At 34.2% G+C, this 12,650-nt stretch overlaps 3 protein-coding genes across 3 annotated transcripts; all 3 read left to right on the top strand.

The window, feature by feature from the left end:
* Positions 1-473: 473 nt before the first annotated feature.
* Positions 474-3,975, top strand: LOC140059828 (calmodulin-alpha-like). Its single transcript, XM_072105762.1, has 6 exons — positions 474-584; positions 1,203-1,233; positions 1,556-1,708; positions 2,119-2,245; positions 2,728-2,843; positions 3,021-3,975. The coding sequence occupies exons 1-6, from the start codon at positions 582-584 to the stop codon at positions 3,047-3,049; spliced, it is 459 nt and encodes a 152-aa protein (XP_071961863.1). The 5' UTR covers positions 474-581; the 3' UTR covers positions 3,050-3,975.
* Positions 3,976-3,995: 20 nt separating this feature from the next.
* Positions 3,996-7,259, top strand: LOC140059827 (interferon-induced 35 kDa protein homolog). The gene is made up of 5 exons (XM_072105760.1): positions 3,996-4,342; positions 5,590-5,797; positions 6,064-6,191; positions 6,317-6,515; positions 6,899-7,259. The coding sequence occupies exons 2-5, from the start codon at positions 5,590-5,592 to the stop codon at positions 7,093-7,095; spliced, it is 732 nt and encodes a 243-aa protein (XP_071961861.1). The 5' UTR covers positions 3,996-4,342; the 3' UTR covers positions 7,096-7,259.
* On the top strand, positions 6,969-12,550 carry LOC140059826 (uncharacterized). The gene is made up of 3 exons (XM_072105759.1): positions 6,969-7,065; positions 8,942-10,352; positions 10,696-12,550. The coding sequence occupies exons 2-3, from the start codon at positions 9,173-9,175 to the stop codon at positions 10,878-10,880; spliced, it is 1,365 nt and encodes a 454-aa protein (XP_071961860.1). The 5' UTR covers positions 6,969-7,065; positions 8,942-9,172; the 3' UTR covers positions 10,881-12,550.
* The last annotated feature ends 100 nt before the right edge of the window (positions 12,551-12,650 follow it).

The following is a 12,650-nucleotide window of genomic DNA, read 5'->3' as shown; positions in this document are numbered from 1 at the left end:
TAATGTCTTCTGTTTTGTTTATCAAAATGTGAAAGAAAATAATATAATTATCAGCAGAATGATCTCTTCAAGATACCCTTCTCCTCTCCTTCTCAATGCATTATCCAGTGGCTACTAAAATACTGGAAACGGTTGCGTTTAAAAAAACACTAAAATACGATACTACTACTACTGCATACTACTTTTTAAAATTGTAATCTCTCCGGGAGGGATCGATCAACTTGTTCATTCATTTGCTTTTCTTGAATGGTTGGAAATGTTTGGGGTTTATTCTACAGTACTGTAACCATAGATATAATAAAAGCCGAAGCCTATTTTATATATAATCTTTAGCTATTCTATCTATTATGCCCAGTCGCAAGATGGCGCACTTTGTTCCACCCACAACATTATGCAATTATGATGAAGTGTCTACGGGAATTTCCAAAGTCCAAAAATAATGTTGTATACATGTTGTTTGTTACTTGATAAATATATTATCGTTGTACGTGATTATGCAGTCACCGATTCGTCTTACCAATTAAATTGTATACCATTACTACTCGATATCATCTGCCTACTGTAGGCCTACCTATTTTAAAATGGTGAGTGTTAGTAGGATAGCGTGTAGTAGGCTATTTGTCATACACAGCCGAAGGTCATTGTTTGGGCTGAAATTGTTAATTAGTGAACAATACAAATTATGGAAATGATGCGTTCATCTGACAACTTCTTGAAGAACAGCGCCGACCACGAAAACAATTGGGTTCAAGAGATTTTTATACCGTTGCTCTAAAATCTGAAATGGCCCACCACAATAAATTCGAACCGAGAAACTCTGGTAGTCCAGACGGAGTTTTGACCTAATATTAGTAAAAATATAAATATTTTGCATATATGCATTTCATACGTATACTACTTGAGCTTGTTAACTGTATTTTCAGACAAAATTCGAAACGAAAATACAGACTTGGAATCCCCTTTCTCCCTCTATTGTTAACTTGAGAGAGCCATGAGTACTTTTTTGCGGATATGACACTATAAAATCAATATTATTATGATGCCACAGCCTAGTTGTAAATGTGGACATACAGCAAAAAAAACAAACAATCGATTTAATTTGTATACAGTATCTAAACATTATAAGGTATCCTAACTCATAGTATTGAAATATTGTGTGATACTATTAAATGCTTAATGTTTTGTACACAATCGTTATTTAGGTTGATCAATTTACAGAGGAGCAAATTGCAGGTAAGAAACGTTACGAGTTACAGGCCTAAAAATCAACAGATATAATTTTCAAACCGCTAAACAAAACATAATCAATTCGCCTTTCAAAGCGGAACCAAGATTCGTATACCACCAGCGTGTAGCACGCGAAGTTGTTGTGGGTGAATGAAATATACAGTATAGCTTACAGTTTGGCATTTTTGTGTACACATTCATTTTAGTATTTTTATTTCAATGTTATTACCTACTGATGTCATCAAGGGAAAATTTCCACATAAACAATATAAATACATAATAAAAACAGATAATATTTTATTTAAATCGGTACACTGGGTTTTTTCAGAATTTAAGGAGGCTTTCTTCTTATTTGACAAAAATGAGGATGGTGGGCCTACCATCACCCCTAAAGAACTCGGAACTATCATGCGATCTCTTGGAGAGAGCCCAACAGAGGCAGAACTCAAGGACATGATCGATGAAGTCGTCGATCATGACTGTAAGTTTTGGTTTTTCCCGTCCACATTTCGTCAATATGAACATTCATTAGATTCAATTATCCGAGAGAAACATTTAGTATAAAGTTATATTATCCTCCTAAAAATAGTTTTTCGTCAATTTTGTTGTTGAAATGCCATTTTAATGTCACGTAATAGTTATTCACTTTGACCAAAAACTGGATCGAAAAAAAATGATTTACCTAAAAAAATGTAATAGCAAAAAATATTGTCGGTCAGACAATGTTTCTTGGTTAAAATTAACCGGTTCGTTTGTCTTCTTATAATTTAAATACTTCTTTTTTTACAGAAGTGAACAATTTTATTAAAACTACTAAAATGGCCTATTTAAAGTTATATTTTATTAATTTTCATTGTTCATGTTTTTGGGGGACAATACATGAAATGGTAGTTGACAGCACAATAGATTTCCAAGAATTTCTTACAATAATGGCTGAAAAATTGAAGGACACAGATACTGAAGAAGAGATTCGAATCGCTTTCAGTGTGTTTGATAAAGACAGCAGTGGTTACATCAGGTAAGATTTTTCGATATTAGGGATTTTCGCAGATCACGTAAACATGCAACGCGCAAGCTTCGCTCACTTTGTAAACAAATCAATCTGCGCCTGCGCAAGCACTACGCAAAAAATTGTTGATTCGAATTTCACGATTAAACGAAATCAGAAAGTCAGGATCGGACTTCTGTAGGAATATTTCCATACATACAACGGTTTCGATAATGCACGAGTTACCGTATAGATCCTCTTTTGTCTGTTGATGGGAGCACAACTATGATAAGCCAACTTGTGTAAAGCTCCCTGTCTACACTATCAAACTAGTTCGACAAAAACACTTATAATGTCTCCAAATATGGGAGTGATATGACATCATCATGTCCATATATGGGCACATCACATTTTTTTGTCACATAAAGTTTGATAGTGTAGACAGAGCTTAACGAATCAACCTATCAAGTCATTCTTCCATCTACGTTTATTCTTTTATTGTTTATTTCTAGCGCTGCTGAATTAAGGCATGTGATGGCAAACCTTGGTGAGAAGTTGACTGATGATAAAGTGAATGAAATGATCAGGGATGCAGGCATTGATGGCGATGGCCAAGTCTACTACGAACGTAAATATTGTTTACATCGCACATGACAGTCGCGTACTCGTTTTTACATTTAACTACCCATTATTATGATACTCTACACACATCCAAACGGCATCCACTCGCGTACCTTTAGAGGCCTAAAATGAATGTTTGAAAAACTCTACAAAAAGGAAGTAACGATGTGTTTTTTCATTACAGAATTTGTAAAAGTGATTACGACAAAGTAGAACAGCAATTTAGATGGTCATCCTTTTTATGTCGGAGGGAAATTTAACGTATTTTGATAATTCAATAATGAACGCGATATTCTTACTTAATTATCAAGACGCTTAAAAGTATTATACTTGTGTAATTTGGAGAACACAAGATATGAACATTGAATTCGTATAAACCTTCTTTCATAATAAATGCTGTTTTATACATTTCTTCATTTCTTAAAACCCTATTTTGGAATAGCCAGATGCTATATTTGAAGCTGTATTAAAACCATATTTGCCAATAGCCAAAACATAATTATGTTTGAAGTTGAAAAAAGCTGAAATTAGTAGTACCAAAGACTATCCAAGGAATAAATAATATTGGAAAGGTTAATGGTCTAAAATCTAAGAGAATCTGTAAAAACTATAATGTTACTAGGCCATGAACAATACTTGGAGTAAAAATATTATATTTAAGCATTCTGCCCCAATAATTATTTGTAGATGGCGAGTAGGCCTATGATTAATATCTGAGAAAGATCCGAATGTACGTTTATCAGAAATTGGAAAATGTCTACATACTCTCCCACTAAGGATTGCATCTTTCTATTAAGAAAATGAGAAAAATAATTCGGACAATTGGATCTTTTACTTGTTAACAGAGTTGAATAGGCATATTGCTTTACTTAACTCGTGCAAATGTAGTACGAGGGTAAAAATAACACCATTGGATGGATTTAAAAGCATCTTTGGTAAGTTATTATCATAATTTTATTATAAACTAGAGGGTACTCCGAGAGTACAAACCTCCGCCTACTGTAAAATTCCCCTACATAAAATGCCCCTGAATATTTTTTTTTTTACATTTTTTTTTTTAGTTCTAAGTGTAAATAGGCTAACTGCACACTACAAAGTTGTGGATGAAAGTGTGGTGTAATTGTTATGTATCCAGCCTCTCACAGTTGAGATCGCTGGTTCAAGTCCCACTAAGGGTTTTTTTTTAATTATTTTTTTATTTTTTATTTATTTTTTTTTTGTGGACCTTGATCTTTGACCCTGACCCTTCAAAATTTAACCACAATTATATGATGTGTCATTGATTTCTGTTATGTCATGGACTTTTATAGTCCATGATTATACGGGAGTAGGCTGTCGTAAGGCGGCGCACTTTTGCATACCACCCACAATGCATCGCGGTATACATGATCTCTTGTCTACGGGAATTTCCAAAGTCCAAAAATAATGTTGTACATAATATATACAAATACAAAAACTCCATTTTTGTTGAGTCTGACGTCGATGTAAGAAGATACGTTTTACACGGTAACAGTTTTATCTTTATACTATAATAGGCTAATTTATACAGTGTTTGTCCGTTCAATTTAGTTTGTGCGTAGGCTATAGGATCGATAGATAGGCCTATTTAACAGTAGGCCACCGTAACGTAATCGATAAACATGAAAAGTGTATAGAATGCTTAATCGTTACAATAATGTAAAGGCAAATATACTAAAGTACATACAGTATCAGCCGTACAACCACTGTTATATTCTCAATTCTTTGTAATCAGTATTTGTTTGATAAATGCAAATAACCTCCAACAATAGCGTGGGTACAAAGAATGGAAGCATAACCATAAAAGGTAGGACAATAAAATAATATAATAATGATAGTAGGCCATATATATACCTAGTACTAGTAGTAGGCCTATCCACAGCTACTTATTTCTTCATGGCATACATAGACATTACAAAGACATTTTGAAACAGAAATAAGAAAATGTTTTTTCCATCATGTTGTTTGGGAAATTTTTTTTTGTTCAATGTGTGCCATCAAGGATTTTCTCATACCAGATTGATTCCTAGATAGAAATAATTAGGATTAATTAAGATTGCTAAGTTGGTTTTATACAGTAGCCTACTCCTCCGTTATCGATCTACAAATAACGACGCATGTCGACAAATAAGGACGCATGTCGACAAATAACGACTCATGTCGACAAATAAGGACGCATATCGACAAATAACGACGTATACCGACACATAACGACGCATATTGACAAATAACGACGCATATCGAAAAATAAGGACGCATGTCGACAAATAACGACTCATGTCGACAAATAAGGACGCATATCGACAAATAACGACGTATACCGACACATAACGACGCATAGTGATAAATAATGACGCATATAGTGACAAATAACGACGCATATCGACAAATAACGACGCATGTCGACAAATAACCACGCATATCGACAAGTAACGACGCATATCGACAAATAACGACGCATGGGCGACAAATAACCACGCATGTCGACAAATAATGACGCATGGTCGACAAATAACGACGCATGTCGACAAATAACGACACATGTCGACCAATAACGACGCTTGTCGACAAATAACGACGCATATTGACAAATAACGACGCATATCGACAAATACCGTAACGACGCAGTCGACAAATAACGACGCATATCAACACATTTCAATGTTAGAAAGACCTACTGTTCAATAGTACACAAAGTTACTTAATATTTTTTATTTTTCCTGTCGTTTTTAAAGATGTCGGAATACGTAATGTCATCACTGATGGCTGAACTCAGTGAAAGCGCCAAGACACGGTCGGTGCTGGTATCGGAAATTCCGACATTAACTAACGAAGATAAAATTGAGATATACTTTGGAAAACGGGTCAATGGTGGAGGGGACATTGAAAAGATTATAATGCTGGACAAAAGCACGGCATTAATTACGTTTGGCGAAGAAAAAGGTAGGCAAATAATACATGTGACTATAATTAATTTTACACAATTAATTGTCCTAATTCACTGTTTACATTCCGGCCGGTCGTCAGATGTTTCTTTTTTCTCTCTAAAATTGTCTATACTACAAGGCACTATAATGTAACGAATATTGGGCACCCTATATGCGTACAATACAAAATAATAAATAACATCTCATTCGATATTATCTTTTATTTAGACAAACTGATTATTCTTTAATCAAACGCTTTGTATTGTACATTCTGATTTTTAGTGATACAATCGGTTATTGAACATGGTTCGCATAAGCTTAACGGACAGACAGTCGAGGTGACGTCATTAAGCAGTATGCTGAAGAAGTCTAAAGTCAACCAACCTACAAATACAGATGACGTACAGAAAGTAAGGGTAATAAATTAATTCTTTAATGAAATACAGTAGTATTAAGACATTTACATTATTATCCGTACCAAAAATAATTTTGAATTTAAAATTCTAATGATTTTTTTTTTATGTCGTCATACAAGAGTTTTTTGTCAGTGACAGAAGAACTCACCGATAGTGACAAGAAACGGTCGTTAGTGGTAGTGGGAATCCAAAGAATTAGACACGTCACAGATCAAATTGAAACACATTTTAGACAGCAGAAGAATGGCGGAGGAGATATCAAACACGTTTATTTAATCGATACAGATGCGGCATTAATTACGTTTTGCAAAGAGAACGGTAAGCACACGTCACCTTTGGTTATAATGTGTATTATTAAGTACAATATAGTTTTTATGATTATGCATTTATGATGGCAGTGCAATAATATGTTAATATCTGTTATACAATATACGTACATGTCTATTGAATTCTGCTTGCGGTACAAACGTATACATAACTTCATAAGGGAAATGCACGCCGAATTCTATACGTTATATTCAGTCTCGTTATTTTTCATCCATAAAGATACAACATTTTTTTCCCTCTGTAACGTTTACACATTTAACTTTAGGCCATATTGTTATATGCCTATACGGTATCATACAAAGGAAAATTATTAAACAGCAATAATGCTTTGGGCATATATTTTGTTTACTTAAATCATATTTATATGTTCTTAGTGATTGATTTGGTTATTGAAAAGAGTCCTCATCAACTTCATGGATCTGAAGTTGAAGCAATGTCATTTGATACATATCGGTTGAAGAATTCTGACGTCACACCTGATTCGGAATTAAGGCCTACTCGAGTTTCAAAAACACTTAAAGAAGACGTGGGTCAACGAGAGGTAAGTGAAGTATCAATGTACTTCCATTAATATCTTAATCTATCTACAAATGTGTTATATATTTTTAATTAATTTGGTACAGCTGATTACAAATAAATTTACAATTTTGTTTTTAAAGAAAAACAAAGAGATCTTTAAAATATTGTTTTGAATACATCGTTACCACACTTAATTACCAAAACATAATTTTACCACACGGCATATTTAATTATATAGGTCCTAAAAACTTTAGCAAACAATTATAAATAATAATAAATTGCCAAAAGTACATCAACATATATATTTTTATTTGTATTTAATGCTACTAGTTTACCAACTATTGTGGTACAAACATAAGTTCATAAAAGAACTTCTACTTTATTCAGTCTCGTTATTTTTCCGCCACAAAGATACAGCATTGTTTGCCCTCTGTAACAAAAACTATTATACAGATATTGACTGCTTAGAGGTTAAATATAAGATTTGACATCCCCTCGGGGATGTCAAATCTTATATTTAACCGATATAAAAGGCAATATCTGTTATATTATATAGCCAAGAACAAGTCTGCTGGGTTGGCTAGGCCTCCTATATTATTTGTATTTAAATAAGCCTGCCTAGACACCTTACCTTGCGAAGAATAATATACAGATAATTACTAATTAATGATTCCTTGGCAATAAAATATTCACTTAGGCCTAGGTCGTTGAAATTAACAGAAGAATTTCCATCAATAAGCCTATTAATAATAATATTATAATCAGGTAGGCCGAATAAAAATTCGTCTTCTTCTTCTCTTCGAGGAGCCGAATCACCGGATGTTCAGCGCGTACTAGTTACTAGGTTACTACACCGTGAGTATTGACCAATCACAAACGGTGTTTCATCACATTTAGGGTGGACTAATAATAAATGAGGGCGCTATGTATGCATAGCTTAAATAGTTTAGAAGATTAATTTCTTCAAGCAAATTCTGTGGCGCAGCGGTTGAAGCGTTGTCGTGTGATGGAGTGACAATTGCATCGCAAGTTCAAGACCAGTAGATGACTTTTGTTTATTTATCGGCAAACGCGAGTGTCGCACACGAAAATTACACAGTCATTATCATCGTACTCGAGAATTTATATGATTAATGACAGGGGACACGATAATTACGCGAAAATTACACAGTCAATATCATCGTTCTCGAGGATATATACGAATTACGATCCTCGTAGTCATGTGATGCAGTTTCAACCAATCACGTTCGCGTATTTACATAGGCTATGTAATATAAAACATTATTGTCTTGGCAGACTTGTTTACATACAATACAAAAAGGAGGCCTAGCCTAGCTATCCGACCAGGGAGATGTAAAATACATTACATCTCCCTGGTCGGATAGCTAGGCTAGGCCTCCTTTTTGTATTGTATGTAAACAAGTCTGCCAATGTAAACAAGTCTGTAATGTATTTTACATCTCCCTGGTCGGATAGCTAATGTAGTTTACATCTCCCTGATCCGACCCAGCAGATATTCTACTTGTTTTTGGCTATGTAATATTACAGATATCGCCTGTTATATCGGTAAAATATAAGATTTGACATCCCTCGGGAATGATATTATGTTCTCGGGGAATTTTATATTTCCTCGAACAAAATATCCTTCACTCGGGGATGTAAAATCTTAATTTAACCTCTAAGCAGTCAATATCTGTACAATATTTCCTCTCTAAAGCAAGAATTGCTATTTTTTCTGGCCATCAAAATCAATATTGATGAAAGAAATCAGCCATGGTGAAAAGGTGTCTATGGGCACGGGGAGCGAATGTAATTTTGTTGAGAAATTGTGTAAATAAATAAAATAAACTTCTTACTAATTGAGACACTGTTATCAGGGCACAATTTTACAATTTCAGACCGTGGAGCCGTTTGAAAATGTAAAAGTTACAATTTCTACAAAAGAACATCCGTATATCCTAGATGATGACTTATCGTTTCTACGACACCTCTCCATAAAACTGGACCTTTCTTTTACCCTTACAAAACAAAAAAGGTTTTTCAAATTGGAAGAAGATTGGAACGCAAAACAAGAGCAATTCGTAACGTTGGAAGGTGATTGGAACGCAGTTGGTGATTTTAGATCACATATGATAAAAAAATCCATGTTGTTTAAAGAGTGCGATGATGGCAATACACAAGTTGACGAGGAAGATGCGAAGGGAGGTCAAATGAGACGTGTCACGAGTACGACGGAAGAAGAAGATGACGAAAGTAGACCTAGATTAGGAAAGCGTGACGGTCGCATTGATGGAAAAGAGGACGATCCTGATGAATCGTTTGCCATTGATATGCCATCACAAGTGCCTTCTCGTGGTACAAGCGGTATGAATGAGTTTAAGAAGGAAGAAACGTCTCAACACTACACACCTCCGTCTTTGCCGGCAACTAGTTCTAACCAGCCACGCGTTACGTCGCATGGTACAAGAAATATGGAAGAACAAAAGTTGACTCAGTCGTACCCAAATAAGACTGCCTATGACCGCCATTTTCAGACAAGCAGCTCTAACCAGCCATCACACGTTACGTCGCATGATACAAGAAATATGGAAGAACAAAAGTTGACTCAGTCGTACCCAAATAAGACTGCCTATGACCGCCATTTTCAGACAAGCAGCTCTAACCAGCCATCACACGTTACGTCGCATGACACAAGAAATATGGAAGAAGAAAAGTTTACTCAGTCCTACCCAACTCAACAACCCAACAAAACTGTAACCAAGGACACATATCCGTATTCTGCAGGCTCTGCTTATCAACCATCAGAAAAATCCTATCTGGAATCTCGTCACGATAAACCTATACTTTGGCAGCCAAAGTTGCAATATTCTCCTTCTCCTTCTAACAATTCCTCTTCCTCCTCTTCTCGTAACCCTTATGATATCTTTAACATCAACAACGTGAGAATCACCGGAAAGGTCGGAGATATCACTAAGGAACAAGTTGATGTAATTGTAAGCTCGGTAGACTGCCAAATGATCATGGGAGGAGGTTTGGCAAGTGCCATTTTGCGAGCTGGTGGTGAAGTAATAAAACAAGAATGCCAGAAATGGTATATTAGGCACATACCATCAACGTCTGGAAAGGTTTTCAACGTTAGTAGTGGATCATTGTCGTGTAAATGTATTATGTTTCTTGTAATGCCGGATTGTAACGTTTTTAAATCTTTTGAAGAAAACTGTAAAATTATGACTCGGTTATGCAAAGAAGTACTCAAGTCGTTACATTACATCGGAGCTAGGTCAGCCGCAATACCTGGATTAGGAACAGGTGGGTGTTGTATTTTCTTTTTAGAATACTTTACACGCCATAATCAATGATATAAACTATGTAACCTTTGCAATTGGAACGACATTTTTGACGAATTTCATTTTTTCATCAATGCTCATTTTATTTAGATTTAGTTATGATTTGTATAGCAATGTTAGAGAGGGAGCTATTTATTTTGATAATATTTAAATGACAATGGCAAATTCATTTTTCGCATGACTTGATAATATTTTGTTATCAGTTACTGTATGTTAACTCCGCCTTTTTTAGGAGACATAATGAATTGGTTTTTTTTTAAGTTTTGAGAATAGTTTTATATCTACCATTCTTGTATTGTTTTCAGGAGCCTTTAATTATCCTCTTACTGTTTTCGTGAACGGGATGTTAACTGCCATGCAAGATGAACTAAGTTCAAAATCAACTCTGAAGAATATCACACTGATTGACCAGAAATCATACCTTTTGACCGAATTGCGAAAGACATTTGGATCCAGTGTGGACTTTGGAAAACAAGGATCAATGGTTTAAACAATGACTGTGTGTTGTGTTGACAGTTTGCCGTTCTATTGTAGCAATTGTTATAGCCGAGTACCGTTATCCGTTTTTAAGTTTAGTTTATTTCTTGTATTAATAATGTTTATGTTAAACAAGGATCAGGGTGGGTTTAAACAATAAATGTTAATACACATTTTTGACAGATTGCCGTTCTTAGTGTAGCATCAGCTTATAGCATGGACTGCCTGAGCACTTATCCGTTTTTAAGCTTGTATTTTAATTGTTTTATTTCGCAACACATCAATTTAAATATCAATATGTACGCCGTATGTTAAATAACATAACTGATTTTGGTAGTCATAATTGTTCTACTTCGCACCACACCAATTTAAACATCAATGCACGCCGTATGTTAAAACGTGTAAAGTCAAATATTGTATCCGATTAGTCGTTATAGAAAGTTTACTACTTTTATTCAGAAGGTAAAGAATGTATATCTAAGTTGTTTTTTTTTTAATAGCATAACTGATTTTGGTGTTTAAGTTTAAGTACTTCTTGTATTCATAATTGTTTTATTTCGCACCACACCAATTTAAACATCAATGCACGCCGTATGTTAAAACGTGTAAAGTCAAATATTGTATCCGATTAGTCGTTATAGAAAGTTTACTACTTTTATTCAGAAGGTAAAGAATGTATATCTAAGTTGTTTTTTTTTTAATAGCATAACTGATTTTGGTGTTTAAGTTTAAGTACTTCTTGTATTCACAATTGTTTTATTTCGCACCACACCAATTTAAACATCAATGCACGCCGTATGTTAAAACGTGTAAAGTCAAATATTGTATCCGATTAGTCGTTATAGAAAGTTTACTATTTTTATTCAGGAGGTAAAGAATGTATATCTAAGTTTTTTTTTTTTAATAGCATAACTGATTTTGGTGTTTAAGTTTAATTACTTCTTGTAGGTATTCATAATTGTTTTATTTCGCACCACACCAATTTAAATATCAATATGTACGCCGTATGTTAAAACGTGTAAAGTCAAATATTGTATCCGATTAGTCGTTATAGAAAGTTTACTATTTTTATTCAGAAGGTAAAGAATGTATATCCAAGTGTTTTTTTTTTAATAGCATAACTGATTTTGGTGTTTAAGTTTAAGTACTTCTTGTAGTCATAATTGTTTTATTTCGCACCACACCAATTTAAATATCAATGTGCGCCGTATATATGTCAAAACGTGTAAAATCAAATTGTATCCGATTAGTCGTCATTTTTATTCAGAAAGTAAAGAATGTATATCTATAGTGTTTCTTTAAATAGCTTTAACATATTTTAGTGGCAGGCAAGTGTATACATTATGTAGATGCTCGGAAAATACTAACAAACCGTTACCGGAAATTATTGAACCGTCCGAAAACAGCATTATCATTTTGCTGATAAAATATAAGGTAAACTACATAATAATTTGAAGCAGCAATCAGCACTAAAATCGAAGCAGTTGACATTTGTAGTTAGAAAATAAACTATAAAATGGAAATTATAATTTGCTAAAAATATTAACTGTATCGGCATCATTGGAAACTGTGTTTTGTGAAGTTGAGGCACGTCAACTTTCCGTCCAGTTGTTTGATATTTTATAGATAGATATGTATCGTTTATTGCATTTCAAGAAAAGAAATGCATTTACTTTGAAATAAAGCCATTTCTGTGAAAGATTAACTTGATATTCTATTATCATCTCATGAAAATACATGCACCATTGCACTCCTAATTAAACAGTCATTATTGTAGGCCTAT

This window comes from Antedon mediterranea, chromosome 10, assembly GCF_964355755.1.
Source record: "Antedon mediterranea chromosome 10, ecAntMedi1.1, whole genome shotgun sequence".
Classification (NCBI taxonomy): domain Eukaryota; kingdom Metazoa; phylum Echinodermata; class Crinoidea; order Comatulida; family Antedonidae; genus Antedon; species Antedon mediterranea.
Note: the sequence above shows the minus strand (reverse complement) of the source record. Positions and strands in the feature narration are given on the sequence as shown.